Source organism: Leptosomus discolor, chromosome 9 (assembly GCF_034619465.1).
Source record: "Leptosomus discolor isolate bLepDis1 chromosome 9, bLepDis1.hap2, whole genome shotgun sequence".
Classification (NCBI taxonomy): Eukaryota; Metazoa; Chordata; class Aves; order Leptosomiformes; family Leptosomidae; genus Leptosomus; species Leptosomus discolor.
Window position 1 is genome coordinate 412,844 of NC_141399.1, and position 21,384 is coordinate 434,227.

General features: G+C 42.7%; 1 protein-coding gene across 1 annotated transcript in view; it reads left to right on the forward strand.

Annotated features, from left to right (window-relative positions):
* The first annotated feature begins 597 nt into the window (after positions 1-597).
* TMCC1 (transmembrane and coiled-coil domain family 1) overlaps positions 598-21,384 on the forward strand; it is an 84,439-nt gene continuing 63,652 nt past the window's right edge. The window contains exons 1-2 of the mRNA XM_086469685.1: positions 598-755; positions 2,687-3,398. Of these exons, the coding sequence (XP_086325811.1) occupies positions 2,853-3,398 (546 nt within the window). The 5' untranslated portion in view covers positions 598-755; positions 2,687-2,852. The remainder of the gene's footprint in view (positions 756-2,686; positions 3,399-21,384) is intronic.

A 21,384-nucleotide genomic window follows, 5' to 3' on the forward strand; every position in this document is an offset into this window, starting at 1 on the left:
GTTGTTTTTGCCAGTTTCTCCTTTTGAACTGTCTTGTTTCCCAGTGCTGCTGTGAGATAATTGCACAAATTAAGGACTATATTAGCACGTTCTGGGATGTAGTAATGTTATAACATCTGCTCAGCGTGACTGTATATGGAATTGTGAATTTTCTCTGATGTGTTGTATTCTTGTATGAATAAGGAATGTATGTTTTTGAACTTCATGCTATGAAGTACTCAATTTCCTCCCTCCAACAGAATCTAAAGGTTGTTACAAGTGTGGGGGGAAAAAAGGCACAAAATTTGAATCCTAATGCAAATAAGTGTGCTAATTAATTCTGCTGATTCGCAGTTCTTCACATTTATGGTTTTTTTTCCCCAAAAATAGACACTAGGACAAATAAGTTGTTTTAAGGATCTTCATACCAGATAGTGCAATTTGAAAACCTCTTTTCAGGCTTACAACGGACTCATATGGAAATACAAAAAGGCAGATGACCACAAAGCTCCCTATAGAAGTCTCTTAGAGAGAAGAGTCTGTGATTTCAGAAATCAGTCACAGAATACATGGGGGTAGTAGTGGCTTGTTTGTGAGCTAACTGTAGGCTGATTTGTTTCGGGTTGGTTTGTAAATTAACATAAGGCTAATTTAAGCATGTTAATGGTTTCCAGCAGATAATGCGTGGAACTCTACTCAGACTGCAGTGGTGTTCTTTAAGATCAGCAGTATTACCAGTGGTAATCTGGATAGAAAGCGCGCAGGAGATCAAAAAGGTACTGGTTAGAGAGTATATGGGGCATCTTTGACAAGAACTGCAGTTCTTCAGTGAGTCCTGACTGAAAAATGAATACTGAGGGAATTAGCTAAAATGAAAAAGGCAGTTATGGGTCAACTGTCAGGTTTGTATTTTATACACCAAATAACTTTGAGACTCTTGCTTTTTAAAAAAGCCAGTGAGGTTTGTTCGCTGAACCACTTGGTCTGTTGGGTGAAAAGGAGAATCTAGTTTTGCCTTTTTATTCCCCAAACTTAAATTGAGTGGAGACCTGCAATTCAACTTTCAGGAAAACCTGTTAAATGAGAAAAAAGAAATATTAAGGAAGAGTGAGCTCAAGTGTCAAAGCATACTATTAGTCATAAAGGCACTTGAGGTCATTTAAGAAAGTGTTAAGTATGTAAAAAAAAAAAAAAAAAAAGGTTGGTTGCACGTTTTTTTTATTCTGACACACAATTTCTGCATGAATATGAGTAAATATATTTTTCTGGGATGTAGTTTATTACTTTACATTTAATGTGTATTGATTAAACTGGCCAATGTATTTAGACTCAATGCTTATAACCTGTTCAAAGTACTGAGATTAAATCCTATATGATTCCAGTGTTTTGCTTTCTGTAAGTACTGAATTTCATCTTGCCTCCAGCTGACAGCAACGACATTTGAAAAAAAGAGAGTGTGAGGCAGCTTTTCTGTTATTTTGGATGCCAATTTGGAAAGCATTTTGGAATGTCTGTTTAACCCGTTGTGTCAGGTTTCAGATGCACAAAATTGAGAGTACTGTAATTGTAACCTCAATGCATTATGTTTCTGCAGCTGTGTTAAGATAAAAATGAATGCTTCCGATTCCCAAACATATGTTGCATTTCAAATAAATTTTTTTTTTTAAAAGCACAGGCTGCTTTCTGCCAAGATTGAGGTAGACCTCTGTGATCTGGTTTCTGTATTTATAGAAGCCTAATCAGAGCTTTCTCCTGCAAGAAAACAATGATCAGCTTCTGAGCATGTGATCTCATGGTGCTGATGTGAAACTCTTTCAGATACTGCGTCAGTCCTTCCTTCCTTCCTCATTCCTTTGCTGTACTTCTCCAATAGTATGTTGCTGTATAAGTGCTCAGCTGCAGTGTCGTGTAACCAACTCCTGCCTGAGCCCAACTGATAGGTAAGGTTGAGCTCTCAGAGAAAAGCTGTGTGTTTCCTCTCTGCTAGAGACTGAGCTACACATACGTGGTGCTGCTCCCTTTCAGATAGGTTGCTTAAACTACTTTTTAAAACGCATTTTTGTTTTCTCCGAGAACTATGTAAGACTATGCCAATCGAAACCATTTCACTTTCCTATTCATGCTTGAAGACAGATTTTCACATCTGGTTTCCAGTGCCATCAGTGGATGTTGGCAACAATAAGCCATTTCTTACTATTTGGAAATGCATAACTGATTTGGAAATGTTCTGGTTTGCATATGTTAACTACTGTGAAGTTAGGCATTCTACAGGAAGATCAGGTGGGCAGAGCAGACATTACATTTGAAACACAAAATATCAGATCTTTGTCAAGGAACAAAATTCTGCCAAAGAGACTAGCATGCTCTTCAGAAGTTTAACCTCATGTTCTGTTAGACGTTATGGGCTTGTTCTTAATAAAGAAAACCCCATTGGTTTCTCCTTGGTTCTCCCCCTTCTGAACAGCTTTTTTACCTTTCTTGCTTTCCTGTTTCCTTTGTGCTGGGCTTCTTCCCCTAGGCGATGAATGACTTGTCTCATACAAGCTTTGGCTTCTGCATACAGCCTAGATGCAACTAATACCACGTGAAGGGATGCTTGGAAAACCGATACGTTTTATTTTGTTAATGGCATGGTTTGCGCATTGGATTTTTTAACCCACTACTTTCTGCATGGATGTATAATAATGACTCTTTTGTTTAACATTAGATAAGCATGAGATCACCGTGGCACAGCTGCATGTGTAGTCACTCTTGAAGCAATTGCACACCTAATTGGCTGACAATCTTGGCATTTTTAAAACAAACACAAGCCTTTTAAAGACAGGGGACATATTTATGTATGAATAGTCAAGTAAACGTGTTGGGTGTCATCAATGGAGCCCTCTGGCACTGAACAGTTGTGTGATGACCCTGATCCTGGAGGCAAATCCCAAGATCAAGAGACCAAAAAACAGCATGAATCAGAGCAAAAATTATCCAAAATAACCCATAATGCTTTGGAGAACATTAATGTGATTGGTCAAGGCTTGAAGCACCTTTTCCAGCATCAGCGCAGGAGGTCGTCTGTTTCTCCGCATGATGTTCAGCAAGCTCAGGCTGATCTGGAGCCTGACATGGATTTGGAAAGCCAAAGCGTCTGTGCTGAAATTGATGGTGTCTCCACCCACCCCACAGCTCTGAACCGGGTGCTTCAGCAGATCAGAGTGCCACCTAAAATGAAGAGAGGCACGAGCCTGCACAGCAGGCGGGGCAAGGCAGATGCCCCGAAAGGAAGCCCACAGATCAACAGGAGGTCTGCCCAGGATATTCAATCAGGTCGGCCCAGATCGTCATCTACTACAGATGCTCCCACGAACTTGTCTGTGATGGAGATTGCTTCTTCTGTCTATGTAGGTGGAGAGGAGGCCACAGCAGCAGCAGTAAGTTACTCAGATTTACCTTTTTTCTTTATCGTCTCCTTGTATGTTTTCTTAAGCCTTTTGAATCTTGTTTTTTAAAAGCAGGTTTCTTTCAGCAAACACTAATGCTACTGTGTTCAAAAGCTTCTTCAGTGGTAAAGCAAAGAGCTTAAAAGATGCAAACATTAGTAATTTTTTCACATGGCAGGTGGCTTATTTTATATGTATTTGATCAGTGAAATGCAAGCTACTGTGAAACACGTTAGTTTGGCTGGATAGCACACCACAGTCAAAGGAGGAGTGATGGGAAGAGCAGCAGCCAGAGTAGTCCTCCTTAGCAGCTGTTACGTAGTTCCCACAACAAAACCTTGCATTTACGTAGACAACTTTTTTTCTTCCCCTATTGTTTTATTGTGTATTTTATAAAAATGAGGATTTCCAGTTTGAGCAAATGGTGCTATTGTTCTGGGCTGTTGAGAGGCTCTGGGTACACTGGCTGCAGCGTGCAACTGAGCTGCAATGCCAGGTTGACTGAATCTGATTTAGATCAGCCTGGCTACTGTGCCAGTAGTGGTACGGGATCACTGCTGTCTTTTAGTTTGTCTAATCTGTGTGGAAAAAGTGTTCACTGAAATGAGAGTCTCTGTTCTGGGACATGTTCTTGCAAAGCTATGCATATCGGCTTATTGATGATATCAAGAAGTAGTGTTTGTCTTAGAATCTCTCTTCTTTCCCAGATCAATTTAGTTGAAGCACTCTTTTTTTTTTTAAAAAAAAAAACAAAAAACCAAAAAAACCCAACTAAGTTTCTGATTTGTCTTTAGCTATAACCTGTATGTTCCTAAAATTCATTGTGGCTTGTTCACTGGAGTACAGACCCTTTGATAAAGATAGGAAGCACTGTGAGACTGATTTTTTGGTTCATATGCTCTTAACTAGAGAGGGTCTGACCACAACTCTTGGACCAAGAGAAACAGTCTTGCTAGTGTCTGCTGATGATGAGATAGCATGGTTCTGAAGCTTGCATAGATTTTTTTCATTATGAAAATTTTTCACATAACTACAGTTTCTTTGGTGTTGGCTAGATGACGATGGATTGGGGCTGAATAAGATCTCCTCAGTCATCCGCAGTTTGCCTCACGTTGCCTCTGCAGCAAGGTTGTTCCCTTGTATGTTGTTCTCCTCCCTTGAAGCCTACTTTGAAATACTCCAAGGGAAAACCTTTTCAGAGTATTCGGCAGTATAATATGCTTTCAATGTGTTTCCCTGATAGTTGTCCGGAAATTAGCGTATCTTGCATTTATAGATGGTAATTACAAAGTATTAGCATAAATTACAATATCATTCTAAGGCAGTAAGTAAAGTTTCCTCTTGGGAGAAGCGTTGAAGGAGTCTGCCTGAAGCTCTATCTGAGGTTTTTGTTTCTTGCCAACAGTTAAAAAAATAGAAATAGTGATAAAGTAGTTAGGAAAAGTGTACACTCGCCTAGGATGGGTAACTTTGCAGCTGAGCCATGCCAGTTGAGCTATGAAGAGGCCTCTTAATAGCTTCAGGTTTATTTGCTGCTGTCTCTCTTTTCATTGTGAGTGAGCTCATGGTCTTTGTTTCAGGAGAATTTTGGGGAAGTTGATAGTTTTCAGAGTTTGCACCCAAATCCAGCAACTTAAGTTCATGAGGCAAGCTCCGGTTTGTTGGTTTAAAACTGTAGTTCCTTTACTTCATGTATGAGCAGGGAGATTGAACAGGTCTAAGCACGTTAGGTAAATACTATGGGAATATGGGAAAAGCCATGGAGTGAGGTATTCTTTCTCCCAACTACGTCAGCTGGTCTGATGAGATGTTACCATCTTTGCCTAGACCAGCGGTCTCAAAGTGGAGTGTGTGCAAGACAATCCATTGGAGTGTGGGAAGAAAATATTTTTGTACCATTAATAAGTAAAATAATTTTTTGAAATAGTTTGGTTTATCTTTCTTTTCCTTTTTAACTTCTGTTATTGCTTATGTTTTATAATGTACATTATTAGTTCAGTAGTGCGTGTATATAGTTTATAAATCAATACACATGTATTAGCAGTCCATGCTCAAAAATTTTTGACTGATTGGGGTGTTCAGTCAAAGTTCGGAAACCACTGGCCTGAATGAGTTGGATCACTTGTCAGGAGTGACTGGAAAAATGAGAACTATTAATGTGATAGTACCTGCATTCTGCTACATCTGCTATGTGTGAGAACAAATTTAGGAGTCAGTCTTTGGTAGATAATGGCCTTTCATTATTGAGAAGCAGCAACTGTAGCTGTTCTTCCTATCGAGAAGTGTTTTCTATGAGCGGTGGCTCTTCTGCTACCTAACCAGGTAGTCATCTCAGAGGTGGATGTGAGAGCAGGTCTCGCTGCTGTTTGCCGTGTCCTCAGCTGGTGTGCCCTGTGACTTGAGGAAAAGGGGCTGTGCAGGCTTGCTTTCTTCCATATCCAAGAGTGAAGGGAGGGGACTGGGGTTTGAAAAGGGAAACTGAAATGTGTTTGAGAAAAGGCCTTCTTTGGGGGCTAAGCCACGCAGAGACCTCCATGACCAGTTGTTCTTCTGTAGTTTAGTGACTTGCCAGCTGCTTTTTAATATTTGCATGTTGCACCATTTTTCTGGCAGACAATAGATGAATACTGGGGGCTAATGTGACATAACCAAGGAAATACTGCCTTGCTTTTTCATCACACTTTGCGGAAATACACCTTTGTCCAATTTGGGCATTTTGGTCTGATGGAGAAGCTTTGCACAGCATTTATAGTGTGTTGAGCTGACCTCAAATTGAGGTTTTGCTCAAGAGGATTTTCCTGTGTGGTAATGAACCGATGGGTGTAGTGGGGAGAAAAGGGGACAGACAGTGAGTCTGTTGGACCAGCAGTCTCTGGGTTGTACCTGGGGCATAGCTCCCTGGGCTGTGACTGTAATGTAGGCTTTTGGAAGAGCAAGGATAACTGTACACTAAGCTGGGTTAAAAACTGGCTGGATGGCCGAGCACAGGGAGTGGTGGTGAATGGAGTTCAGTCCAGCTGGTGGCTGGTCACAAGCGGTGCCCCCCAGGGCTCAGTATTGGGACCGGTCTTGTTTACATCTTTATTGATGACCTGGATGAGGGGATCAAGTAAGTTTGCAGATGACACTAAATTGGGTGGGAGTGTTGATCTGCTCGAGGGCAGGAAGGCTCTGCAGAGGACCTGGACAGGCTGGATCGATGGGCTGAGGCCACTGCAATGAGGTTTAACAAGGCCAAGTGCCGGGTCCTGCACTTCGGTCACAGCAACCTCATGCAGCGCTACAGACTGGGGATGAGTGGCTGGAGAGCTGCCAGGCAGAGAGGGACCTGGGGGTGTTGACTGACAGCCGGCTGAACATGAGCCAGCGGTGTGCTCAGGTGGCCAAGGCAGCCAACAGCATCCTGGTCTGTATCAGCAATGGTGGTGTCAGCAGGAGCAGGGGGGTGATTGTGCCCCTGTATTCAGCTTTGGTGAGGCTGCACCTCGAGTACTGTGTCGAGTTTTGGGCCCCTCACTACAAGAATGACATTGAGGTGCTGGAGAGGGTACAGAGAAGGGCAATGAAGCTGGTGAGGGGTCTGGAGAGCAGGTCTGATGAGGAGCAGCTGAGAGGACTGGGGTGGTTTAGTCTGGAGAAGAGGAGGCTGAGGGGAGACCTTACCATTCTCTACAACTACCTGAAAGGAGGTTGTAGTGAGGTGGAGTCGGTCTCTTCTCCCAAGTAACAGATGATAGGACAAGAGGAAATGGCCTCAAGTTGTGCCAGGAGAGCTTTAGATTGGACATTAGGAAAAATTTCTTTACTGAAAGAGTAGTCAAACATTGGAACAGGCTGCCCAGGAAAGTGGTGGAATCACCGTCCCTGGAGGTATTCAAAAAATGTGTAGATATGGCACTTTGGGACATGGTTTAGTGGGCATGGTGGTGTTAGGTAAACAGTTGGACTTGATCTCAAAGGTTTATTCCAACCTTATGATTCTATGAAGGATGAAGAGTGACTAAAGTTCCTGATGTACCTGGACAGAAAGGAATCTTTTTAAAATCTTCGGAACAGGAGAATGGGAAATCTGATATACTTGGTGTTTTTAAATATAGCTTGCTTTCTTACAATCAAACCGCTATTGCCAGAAAGTGCCAGCAGCAATCTCCCCGATGCATATGAGCAAGAGGGAGGCAATCAGCTGTTCTGGCAGAGTTCACATGTTCCTTTGTAGTGGCACTTGGACCTCTGTGTGTGTGTGAGCAGGGTGGGAGCCCCTTGTCACAGCACTGAGGGAAGCTGTGGAAGCAAAGTTAATGCACTTCAGCATAGCTCCCCTCTCCCGCATGATCCAGAGGATGTGTGCTGCTTCGGGGTGTCATACCTCACCCTCCTTAACCTGAGTCTTCCAGTTCACCATTCTAACTGGGAATTGCTTCCTGATGTGCATCCTGAAAACTATGGATGCAGTCATAGATAGACTCCAAATAAACACTGTGGGAATTTTTCCTTTTTCTGAGCAATTTGAAATCCTGCTGACGCTTTGCTTTTGTGACTTGAAGGGCCTTCACAAATGCTATCTCAGTTAATAGCTACACTTCTGGAAGTGACTGAAGGTGTTGCTAAAAAGCAGTACCATTCTACTTGAACAGATGATATAGCAAGCTGGAGCATAGGAGTTTCCACATTAACATAAGGAAAAACTTCTTCACTGTGAGGGTGGTGGAGCACTGGAACAGGCTGCCCAGAGAGGCTGTGGAGTCTCCTTCTCTGGAGACATTCAAAACCCGCCTGGACGCGTTCCTGTGTGACCTACTCTGGGTGGTCCTGCTCTGGCAGGGGGGTTGGACTAGATGATCTTTCGAGGTCCTTTCCAACCCCTAACATCCTGGGATTCTGTGATTAAGAAATCTCAAATATAGTCTCTCCCCACCCCAGTCCTGCCTGAAACTTTCTCATCTCTTCCTGGAAGATGGGTGTGTGCATATGTTGTGAATGTATCCCTAACCAGCTTCAGCTATGATTGGAATTGATCAGTCTCTGAAGGAACATCTGGTTCCTGCCTAAGGCTGGTGATACAAACAGGTACTCTAAATAACTAAGAGGGTAAAGGAAAACAAAAAATGATGTGGATTCCAAACAGTAACTTTCTCTGATGTGTAAAATACCAAAACAAGCAAGAAAGGAAGAAAATTGGTTCATACATTTACTGGCTGTAGTGATCTGATCGAGGGACTTGGAGAAACCATGGTTTCTCCAGCATGGAGCTGTGCCTGCCATTCCTATCCCAGGCAGTGAGACAGCGTAAAATTTGGAAAATAAAAATGCTGGTTTGTTGTGTTATATTTTCCACAGAGGACAGAATGTTGTCTGTTCGATAGCCTATGAAAAGCGCTCTGTGTGTTGCCATATTAACATAATATGTTACAGTTATTCTGATCTGAGACGTGCTGTCTTACCTATGGCATGTGTCTGTAGGTATTAGGCTTAAAGTGTGTTGATTCCGCATGAAGTTGAAAATTAATGGTAGACAACTCACAGGCTAAGTGCAGATGATTATACACCTTTAAATAACATACGACAGCTTTTACTGACTAAATCTACAGTATAAAGATGTAACGTGTTTAAAAATCAGATACCCATAAATTCTAAATGTCTGATATGATTACTAGTAGAGCTTCTTGGTTTACGATTCAATGGAATCGGGAAAGCATGATGCAGCCACTTGTTAAATCAACCTTATAAAAGACATCAGTGGTTTTGGCATTTGAGAAGCCAGCTTAGCATTTGGTCTGCCACACTGCCATAATTTTTGACTGAATTCATGAATTGCTAAATTGCTACAACTGTAACTCTTTGTTCAACAGTTTGTATTGCAAAATTAGTTACAACACAATCCAAATGATAGTCAGTAAAGAGCCAGGTAAAATCTGAAGCTGTCAGAGCAAACCTAAGCACAACAGAGATGAAGGTAAGTGTGAACTCAACTTTAAACACTGTTTTTAAGTTATGAGATACCTGAAGTTGTTTTGCACAGTGTTACTTTAACCCTAAATTTTCCTCATTTATTTAATCTCATTGAGACTAAATTATTTAATGAAACTTAAGGAGTAAAATAATTTATTTAAAGTATCATCTGGCAGATAATGTTCAGTGATCAGGGTTGAGGGTCCTCGGGACCCCTGGGCTCTACTCAACTCTGTATGGATTGTGTACACAGCAAACCTTCACTGGATTTGTTTGTGTGTTTCATATTCGCTTTCTCAAGACTTTGCTGGTTCGTCTCCTTCAGCTCTTCATGATCTTCTTTTTTAAAAAAGTTTGCATATTTCTTTTTTCGTAAAACGCTGCTGATTTCACTTCCTTGATTTTGCTGTTTGATGACAATGAAGATATGCTGACTCACCTTGCCTCAGCAGGGAGTGTTTAATTTGAAATTCTTTAAGAATTTTATAAATCCAGCTATAATTAGACCTACAGCATTGCTTCATCTGTTGTGAACATATGGGCTATACAAGCTACAAGGACAAAGCAGCAACATATATAATGGAAAAATTGTGATTTAATCATGATGAAAACTGTGTAGCATAGAAATAGCAGTCAAGCAGTATAATTCTCATTTTTATGATTCATGTCTTCTGTCATCCTTTGATCCTTTGGTACCTACCGCTGTCGTGATGTGGCCTGTTTTTGTCTGCATTAGATGTCTGCCATCTCTATGGAGCTCTTCTGCCCCTGCCAGATCCAGCTGCACAAGGCTGCTTTCCAGCGCCTCGCTCCTCCCCGGCTGCCTGGGGTCCATCTCCACTGCTGTGGTTGGTACTGCTCTTGTAGCAGGAATTCCTGCTCTGCTATCCCTTCTTCCTTTATTTTCCTCCCAGTGCTCAGATTTCTGTCATTTAGAAAAAGTGATGGACATTTTATTCTCTTATAATGGTTGTTGTTGCACTGTGGAACGTTGAAATTGGCAGCCATGTGCTCTGTTAGTAAGACAGCATCCTGCAGCTACTACATAATGCTGCACTGTGTCTGTGGTTATTAAGTCTAAGGTTTGCCTGTGACTGCAGAAGATCCTGCTACATGTAGACATAGGAAGTCAGCAGACTTGGATTGCTGAGAAATTAGCAGTCGGTTATATTTTATTAGAGGCTTGTAAGAGCATTCATGGGCTGCTGTGAAATTGTCAGTGCTTCTTATTGGAACAGCAGGAACTTTACCTGTTGCAGATGTGTTTGTGAAGCATGGATGAGTAGGAGTCCATGCACTTTTTTCTAGGGTTTCCTACTGAAGCTTCAGACTTGTTAAACACTTCCAGACTATTTCTGTATCTTCCATTTTTTGCAGAGTTGAGCCCTGAGCTGCATCCTTCTGTGCGAGGCAAGGCTGCACAGTGATTTAAGTTTATACTCAACTCTGCCTATGTAAATTCTGTTTTAGCTTAATTAATGTTTGTGATTATTTGCTTCCTCAACTGGTCCTGCTGGAGACTGCTGCACTTGCTTTTTAACGCTAGGTGCTGTATCTGAGATACAGTTTGGAAAAGGAAAAAAACCCTTAGCTTTATGTGCATGGCTGTGTTGGTGAGGTAAGTGATAAAAGTGAAGAAGAAATTTTGTCATTAAATTTCCTGGTAGACTTAGAAACTCAGGCCATAGCAGCACAGGGCGACTGTGAAAGGCCACGACTCCTCAAAGCAGGAAAGACCTGAAGCAGATCTTGGGATCTGAGCCAGACTGAAGTCTTATTTCTTCACATGCTGGGCACGATTTTATAATTTATGTTGCATTTTCAAAATACCTGCAGTCAATGTGTGTCTTCCACTCCTGATCCAGAGTTTCTGGTGTGCCACAGATGTCTCATTAGGCTTCATTCTTCCTTTTTCAGGAGCTTCCTCTTTCTCTAGCTTGCTTATTTCATGTGACAAGGTCAGTTTTCAGCTGTCACCTGATAAAGGTGCACCTACACTTTCCTTTACATGCTTACAGTCCCCCACACTAAACATACTGCCAGGAAGCTTAGGAGGTTAATCGCCTCAAAATGTTGCATCATTAACCCAAGGGGGTTTTTTTGGTTGGTTGGTTTGCAGTATTCACCCCACACATGTTTTTATGTGTGGATGCTGCAAAGTTTTGGAGATAAGAGTCTTTGTTGCACTTGTTCTGCAAAGCTTCCTGCACAAGATCAGGACTCAGCGAGGTGGCGAGTTCCCTGGGGAATCAGGTCAGACTGAAGTGTTCAGTGCGTTGTCACTGCTGCTTACTGAGGCCACAGAGCTACCTGCTTCGGGCGTTGATATAATTTCAAAGAGGTTCTCTTACCATACAAACAAGAGCATAATAAAATCTCTTCTGGATCTTTACAGCCCTACTTTATGTGAAGACCACGATTAAGTCTGGGGCAGCTGTCAGAGTTTATCAAGGGGTAGGATAGTCCCTTCCAAGTCAACGCGTGGTACTATATTAACTTGGCTTGTAAATAGGTTGATGTTGTGTTAACTCATGTTTGAGTGGTTTTCCAAAATAATGAGTACTAGATGAGCCTGATTCTGTGTGGTGCTGAGATCCTTCGCTCCCCGTGGGAATTGAAGACATAGAGTACTTTGTGGCATAAGGGAGAGTAAATTCTTAATAATCCTCTGCACACAAAATACTTTTAGTTCACAGTGTTGTTCCGTTCTCAGTTCTCTCAGTTTCTTGGTGAAATAGAATGGTAAAATGTTATCCCGAAACCAAAGATTGGATTTGCTCTGATGCCTCATTTACATACATTTGCATGTGTAATAGTCCTGCTGCATGTTGTCAGGCTTTGTATAGAAACTGAGAAATGAGATTGTCATAGCATGGGAAAATAATGTAATAATCAGTCTTACCAAGATACTTCACTTGGTCTTGTACTTCAAGTAGCCTAAATTTAAATATTTTTGCATAAATCTTTTCTTGTGGAGGCAGCCCACTGAGCTGAGAAATGAGGATTGTGGTGGTTTGAAAATGATTGAGCCTGCGTGGGTCTCATTTTGGTTTACGGTACTATCGAAGCTTTTTGTCGGGTAACACACTGCATGTGAAGACGTGGACAAACAGAGCAATATCAGGTTCCAGAGATACGAGAGCAGTGGTACTTTGGTGAGAAATTGTGTCCGCATGAACTCGCATCAGTGCTGTGAAGGTAATGACAATGCCCAGACGCAGCGCTGTGTTGAGCCTGTGCCTCTGAAGTCAGTTCTGCTGATGGTTACCTGAAGGCTGACGTTTGCTTCCATAAAGAGAGGGGGATTTCTGAATGATGTCCTGCTCCCTTCCCTGCTGGCAGGAAAATGCATGGGAATGAACCATTGGTGATAAAGGAAAGTGTTACCCTGAGGTCTTACCATAATTTTAGTAGAAATAAAAATGCTTCAGGCACTTTTGGGCAGCAACTATGCCTGCGGTTCTGAGTGGCCACCTGGCAGAAGGTGCAGTGCAATGGCCTGAGTGGTGCTTTCCCTCAGGAGTGGGGAGGAGAGCTTGACGCACCCGTTTTGTCTGCCTCCCTGCACCCTTGGGGTGAGGTGTTACATCCTGGTTGTCATTAAAAATGTTATTGGCATGCTATATCTATATATAATAAATATATTTTAAACAGTCTTTTTTTTTTTTTTGGATTAGATGAGCAGTATGCAGAGCAGAAGCGTGGCAAACAGGTGATCAAAAAGGTAACGGTAGTATATGGGAGGAATAAAGTCAGGATTACCTCAAAGAAACAAAACCATTAAGAGCGTGTTGTGGTTTAACCCCAGCCAGCAATTAAGCACCATGCAGCCGCTCATTCCCTCCTCTCCTCCAGTGGGGTAGGGGAGAGAATTGGCAGGGCGGAAGAGTAGAACTTGTGAGTTGAGATAAAGACAGTTTACTAGGGCAGAAAAGGAAGGGAAAATAACAATAGAATATACAAAACAAGTGATGCACTATACAATTGCTCTCCACCTGCAGACCGATGCCCAGCCAATCCCCAAGCCACAGTGCCCCTCGGCCAGCTCCCCCCACTTTATACACTGGGCATGACATCGTACAGTATGGAATATCCCTTTGGCCAGCTTGAGTCAGCTGTCCTGCCTGTGATCCCCCTTCTTGTGCACATCCAGGCTCTGCTGGCAGGGCAGTACAAGAAGCTGCGAAGTCCTTGACCTAGTATAAGCCCTCCTCAGCAACAACTGAACATCAGGGTGTTGTCAACGTCACTCTCATCCTAAGTCCAATACGCAGCACTGCACCAGCCACTAGGAAGAAATTAACTGCCAGCTGAAACCAGAACAGGGCGTTAAAACAACAGAACAGAAAAATGGAGGAAGTCACAGTCTCTTTAATTGAAAGAAGAGTAAAAGACCTGTCCACATCCGCAAGGGCCGGCATTCGTATAGGTGTCCACGCTGGAATAACGAAGCCTTTTGACATTGTTAGGGGTTTATGGAAAAAAATACAAAATCAATCTTACTGAAATCGAAATCATTACAAATGTGCAAAGCCTTGGTTCTTGTTACCGCTGAGATCCTTGTATGGTTTGCTGTCATCTGGACTTAGACGCCAAGCATCACTGTTAGAGCACGATGGTAGCGAGGTCAGTCTGTTCATGCAGGGTTTCTGTGCAGTGAACGGTTTTGGGGTATTTGGTGGAAGCTCTTGGCTGACACCTGCTGGTGTCATTAGGAAGGCAGACCAGCCTGCATTAATTTAGTATCCGATTGTTTAGTGGATTTGCAGTTTTTTGCCTCTGTAGCCCCAACTGTTTCCAGGTTGCCATTTGCTTGCCTCAGGGTTACAGGAATGATAGGAAAAAGGGTTTGCTGTCCTGCAGCAAGATCCCCATAGGGCAGCTTTCCAAAGCACCACCTGCTTCATTTCTGCTGTGTCTTGACGGGAATTCCTGTGTCCTCATCCTCTTTTCAGTTTTGATGATCAGTTTTCGTAAATATTTCAAGAATCTTTGGATTTTGGTTAACAGTGTAAACCTATATTCTGTTACTGTCCACATTTTTAAAAATTACTACATATGCTTCTGGAATAACAGTTTCCAGTCTTTAGTTTGTAGGCTCTTCAGTATCTTCCAGTGATGATGTTGACCCCATGAGTATCAAAAAACCTACTAACAGTAAGCTTGCTTTCCTTCTAATGACTCTTTCCACGTAGTCACACTGGTCTGCAAACTACATATTAACGCAAACAAGGTAACGCATTCAACTGTGCCGCCCTTTCAGTATTTGTGGCAGAGTTGTGGAAGAATGAAGTTTCTCTCCAACTGTAAATAGTCTTTTAAAGCAGTCGTTTATTTGCCAGAAACGTTTTTCACAGATTCTTTTGTCCTAAACACCATGCAACGCACCTGGGACAACCATCTGTGAAAAGACAAAAGAGTGTTTTTAATAACATTAAAGAGTTTTTTATAACATTAAAACTGTGTGGAAAGTCTACTGTGGCTATAAGCAGTATGTCTTACATCTATAAAAGATCACTTAGGCTTTAACACATCTCCACAAAAAACAAGCAGTCTTCTTAACATCATACTGTAGTGTTTGCTCTCCTGTGCAACTTACGTAGGCGGTAAACATTTTTGAAATTTTTTCATAACTGATCCTGAGTAGAACATTTTTAACTTTGGCTGTAAAGGACGGGTTTTATATTGGAAAATAATATTTGTCGTCAAACAAATAGATCAGGTTAGTCATAAACCCTTCTGGAAATTATATATATGATTTTTACTTTCAGTACCTGCACCTGAGTCACGTTAAAACAGCATGAACCTTGCAGAGTTATTGCAAAGGGGCAGCTTTTACTCATTTGGGAGGGTAAAGTAGGAGTTACCCGTACCTGACAGCAAGTTGTACAAGAACCTGGATGAATTGGTGTATGAGGAGTGTTTCAGGACAACAGTGACTTACTCTCTTAACACTGGTGCTGCAAGGACCTGGAGCTGCAGATCTGGGCTTCCAGCAAGTCTGAATGGACAGCTGCGTGCCAGCATGACGAATGCGGCTCCAGCCCTGGTGACAGCCGATGCCGTTCTGCTCTCCCAGCAGAAAAGGGCGACCCAGCGCTGGTGCTTTGTAGGGAGATGGGGTTGTGTTGTTTGCATCTTGCAACTAGATAAGATACTGGCAGGTTGCTGAAAGGGCTTAATTGCAGGTTGAGATAGCAGTAGGCTGAGGGTTGTTTCACAAGCTCAGAAATTAATCTGCAGTTTCTTAATTGCTCTGAAAATCCATGCTGTACCAGGCACTGCTTTTCCCTGGCTGGTAACAGTAACCTTTGTGAAGCACAAGAGTGGTGTGAGGCTCAAAGTCCTGTTTATGGGCAGAGAGGATGCGTGTTAATGTAAGGGGAGCCAAGAGTTTAATTGTAGTGTAATTGAGATCTTAAGGGTTTAATCGTTATTAGTCCACATCTAATTGTTACAGAAAAATAACAATAATTCTGTTAAAATCATTATAAACACATTTCTTAGTTTATAACCCCTTCCTTTGGGTTATGCTCCCCCTTCCATTGCACCTCCGAGTCCTACAGTTGGTGATTTCATTCTGGTCAGGGTGGAGGTGTGTGGGTATTACAGCAGGTTGTCAACATCTGGAGTCCTTCTCTGGGAGGAATTCAGTGTTCAGGTTGATGGTTTCTTCTTCCTCACCCTAGGACGCACTTGGGGTATTTTTTAATGTGTTTGCAAACCACACAGACGTTTAGACCTTTCTTTGTTGGTCTGTGGGTCCATATGCATCCAAATTTACTATGTATAGTGCCTTTTCTGTATATCACATACTGTTTCTTTGTTTTCTTGCCCACCAACGGCTTTCTGCAGCTCCACGTCTACATGTCCTTAACTGACTATTGGCGGGTTGTTTGTAGCTGTGAGGTTTCCAGTGCCCGGTCTGTGCCCCATCTCTTATCAACCTGTGCCTGCGCTTCTCTGTCATATCCTGTGTCTCCACTCATCATGGCCTCTCCTGTTGCGATACAGGCCTGTATTTTATTATGCTACATCATACTATGGAGCTATAAGTATTGTGTTCTCTAGAAAAACCGCTTGCTACTGCTTTCTGTATGAAACTATGGTTGTGGCTCACGATGATAAACACAAGTGAAGCAGATGACCCAGAGACACCTGGTCGCTGGGGGAATTGCTGTCACAGCTAAACCAAAGGAAACTAAGCTGCAAGCGGGTCAAGAAAAGTGCTGGCAGAGCAAGCTCAGGAGAGGGATTGGTGGTATCGGAACGTTTCTGCCAGGGTGCTCATAGCAAGCAGGGCTTGTGGCGTCGCTGTTTGTGTTCATAGGCCTTGTGCAGTTCACAGAGGTCCTGTGTAACGGAGCTAATCTAATCTCTTGGTCCCACGGCATGCAGGAAGGAAGGAGATTTTACTGGGGTGTGCTCAAATAGTTTACAAAGATGGGAAGGCCTTGACTTTACTGATGAGAAGTGGAGAGTTGCCATGTTCAGGCAGCAAACTGTTGCTAGCCAGGAACAGAAATATGGTCTCTGGTAAAACTTTTTCTTTTGATCTGAAGTAATTTTTACTTCCAGCTTAAAAAAAAAAAGAAAATCTAAGTAGTGATACATACGTGTTCCACTTCCTGCCAGCATTGACTGTAGGCAGGACAGATGAGTCTTACCTGCCTGAAATAAAGCGGAGAAGGAAGCCTGAATTAGCAGGGTTTGGTACTTTGAAGCAAAGACACGCTGATGGCAGCCGCAGCCCCTCTTGGCCTGAAAGCCAAGACGCTGGTGAAGGGAAGTAGGCTTCTATTTTCCACTCCATCCTTAACCTTACTTGTGAACTTGGTTATTTTTGTGTTGCTCTTTGGGGTTTTCTTAGATGGGGATGGCATCTGTTATCTACGAGAGTGTTTTGGTGATCTGTGGATGTGAAGGGCTTTGATAGGAAAAGGTACTTGAGGAGGTTTGGTGGAGATGCAGGGGCGTGTGGCAGTGTCCCCTGTCACCCCATCACTCACGCGGCAGCAGCACCTCGACAGCCCAACCCAACCCTAGGGGTCTCTGCTGTGTGCCTTCGGCTTCCCCGCCGAGCGTTTTCATGGCAGCAGCACTCGGTCAGCAGAGGGAGCTGGGACTTCTCTGGAGATGGACACAGAGAAAATTTTGATTTTTTTCAGGAGGCTTCTGGAAGTTTTAAAACTGTAGAGACAATACCTTGGGTGGAAATAGACTAAAACTATGGAGGTCTCGTGTGGATATTATGTTGATAAATGGTGCTGGGGTGTTTGTATACCTAGCATAAATATAAAATATTTACTGATTTTTTTTCCAGCCTTTCATCCCTTTAATTTATACAACATAACTGTTTGTTGTTTATAACCACATTTTATACCAGTTGGCATATAGAAAGCTTTATGTTACTTGATTACTTTTACTTTTCAATATTTGCTAAATATTCAGATGTAATTGTATGTTACACATTTGTATGTACTTACACACTGTATATAATTTAATGCCACTGCCTCCAGGAATTCTGATGCAGTAAGCTGTTTAGAAAAACTTCTTCACACGTTTGGTGTGTTCAAATCTTTCACATTCTTCTTTAGTCTGTGGCTTTAGAAGTACTATATATTAGGCACCTTTGGAAGTGTTAGCATGATGAGAGATTATTTTGAATGGTTAAAGTGTTTTATGCTCCTGAATAGAGAAGAATTCACCAATGAATCTATTACACAAGAATTAATTGCTGTAGGAGAGTAATGCTAGGAGAAAAAGAGTTCTGATGGCTCAGTGAAAGGCGACTAAGGAAAAAAGATGCATGTGTGTCTGCGTGAGAGTATGAGCCATTTGTTAACAATGCAGATCATAAAAATGAGTTTGGAAATGCTGAGTGTGAGGCCTTGGCTACAAGAGGCAAAGGAGAATGTCGCTATCATCAGTTTTGCTAATCTATGGGTTCCATCTCAGTCTGATGTGGATTAAATTTCAGCCAGCTGGCTCCTTTCCCTTATCTATATCTCTGTCTCGCCCAGGCTCTGAGCCATGCGGCCTGATTGGGAAAAGAGATCTGGGTGTCCATGAATGAGCTGAGGCACTATGTGTCCCAGGTGTTGGCCAGGGGAGGTACCAGGTAGTCCTTAGGACTTTTGGCACCAAACCCTGTGGGTGGAAAGGTGATTACCCAGAGCCACCCATATCTGCTGTCAGACAGTGTGGAAACAGGAAGGTTTAGATGAGGCAGATAAAATGGCAGGATGGACCAGCCTTCCCTGGCTGCCCTCGTTCCAGGGTTTTGTTCAGACGTGGTTGTAGAGGGAGTTTGTCTCCCACGCTGCATTACTGGCTGTTTGACTGCACTTCCCTCAAGCTGTCCGACTGGTCATTGGGTTCCAAAATGAAATACAGGAATCCTAGGTGTGTCTTTGAACACAGAAAAAAGACCAGGAGACAATGGTGCAAGAGTTCTTTGGAGAAGCTATTTTCAGCCCTGGGAGGATGTTGTCACAGGAATGCTGACGAGCCTGGTGGTCTCCACAGCAATAAGTGTGGCATCTTTCCAGGCACGGAGACTCTTCAAGATGGTACAGATTTTCTGCAGTAGGAACTGAACGGTGTGCACAAGGCTTCTGAATATAGTCAAACTGCAGAACAAGAAGTACTGACCCAGTTCAGAGAGGAGAATGATGCAGCTGTTAGATGCAGAATCCCCTGAGCATCTGGCATGTGCTCCGCCAGCACGAGGAGGTTTCTATACTGTCTCAGTCCCATCGGTTCCCTTTGCTGTTGGCTCTATGTGGTCATTATAAAATTGAGGCCTGGTAACTGGGTAATGTACTGTCTATGCGTTTCTAAGAAAAGAGAGTGTTTTGAAAAGGAGTGCAAGTTCTGGCAGGGAACACTTCCTCTATACAGAATACCTTTCTGCATTTTGAAACCTCTGAGTTACCACTGGCAGGGCAGAATGCTACCAAACAATGCTTTCTTATGGCAACTGGGGTTTTCAGTGCTGTAGTATGCATCTATAGATGTTACTTTTGGATGACAGTTGTAAAATAAACACCTCTGTTTAATCTTTTCATAACTTTCCCACCAAGTTCTATTTAGAGAACTGCACTGACCCTTCTCATAACCCTTCGTGGCCTGACTGCAAATGTCTCCTATCTCTAGCCTCCAAGATGATTTTAAAAATAGGCTAAAACCATTTTTCCTTTACAAGGCAAATATTCTGGCCTAAGTCACCTTCATTTTTCAACAAGATTACACAACCATGCATGGCAGTGAAGTGTACTTTCCCAGTACATGCCATAGAGAGTAATTTTGTATGGAGTCAGTGCACACCATAGCATGCCATGGGAGCCAGGTCCCTGGATTGGTTGTAGCTGGAGCGTGCCATGGGATCATTTTGGCCATCGTACGAGGGCTTCCTTCCCATTGAAACTAAGGTCTGAGGAGAATGCTGGGTAATCCAGCCTTGTCCTGGTACAGAGTCGAAACTCAGCTGGGACATGCTCTGGCCCCAAGAGTTGGGAGCTGTTCCTGTTTCTGGTAGTTTTGCTCATAGACTGGAGTTACTCAGAAAATAGTTTCCTGTGTAGATAAGTCAACGCACTGAAGGGATCAGTGCTATAGCTGTTTAAATGCAATGCAAAAAGGAGCCCTCCCTTTGGATTCATGTTGCAATTCTCTGTTTGTGTTTGAGTTGTATTGTAAAAATTGTACATGATGTGTAAGTTACCAGAATAAATGCTGAGGATACAGACAAACGTTATTTGAGTATGTGGGCCCCCAGTCATTTAATAGTGGATGGATAAATTAGCAGAAAGGAGGCAAAAGCATGTAGTTTTGGAGTGTCCAGCATCAAACCAGACATTTCCTGACTTCAGCAGCTGTTCTGAAGCGGCTGAAACCTACGTCACAGTGTAGGGTGCCTCTTCAGTCTTGAGTTTGACATACAGTGAAGTTCAGGTCTTGCCTGTTTGCCTTCTCTGTCAGGGACATCTGTGGGGAGTTAACTACACGGCACTGCTCAGGATGTCATGTTCTGCTTTCGCTCAGATGAGCAATCTCCCTATCTTATGAGCATACTACAGGTCAAGTCACTTGTCTGGTGCCAGTCATACAGTGCCTTTCTGTAGTTTTCCACTGTATGCCCAGAAAACTTCCAGTACTTTCCTGTGAAAGAATACTACAGGAGGCCTGTTGACGGCAGCACATGATGCAGAGACACATGCCATCAGGTCCTAGCTGCATGCACTGCGTGTGATGCCCTAGTCAAATGTGTGTGCATTTGCATCACAGGTACTCGGGCTCTGGTTAGACTAAGTCTGTATCACGCAGGCTGAGTCTGCAACAGTGATGCAGTCATTTTTTTTCAAGTTTTGGGTTTTTTTTGTAATATCAAATCCTTTTAAATTTCCTGCTGCTTTAAAGTTTCAGGATGTGTTCAATGTGTGAAAGGAAGCACAGCAAATCACTGCCTGATGCATTGATTTTATTTACCTTTTTAAGGCTAAAAATACCTATGCGTTCATTAAAGTAACTTTGCTGTGGCTGAGGGTGAAAACACATTGGTTTGCGTTGGTCTGTAAAACACAGATTCTAGATGCAGTCAGGACAGAGAAATACGGCCGTTGCAAGGTAGCACTGCATTCACAGAGCACTCGGGTGGTTCTGGTAGTGGTGCAGAAGGCGCTTTGTGGGTTAAGTAGTCGTAGTCAGTTGAGTACTTCTGCTACCTCGAGCCAACATTTGATCTGTGTTCCGAGTTGTGTACTGACAGCCTGTTTAAGGTTTAAGTTTTACTAGTAAATCAGGCTGTGTAGTAGGCACTCAGTAACTGCTGCTGTTGTAGATGATTGGAGCAAATGAGCTGAATGCTGTTTGAACAGCAAGCTCTTGTTTAATTAGACTTGGAATATGAAATCTTTCATGGTGGATGGTTAGCTTAATCTCTGCCATCCGACAACATCCTCCATACTGGTGACATGTCTTCTTTGGATGTCCTAAGTCAAACACATATACAGGCAGGAGTAATTTA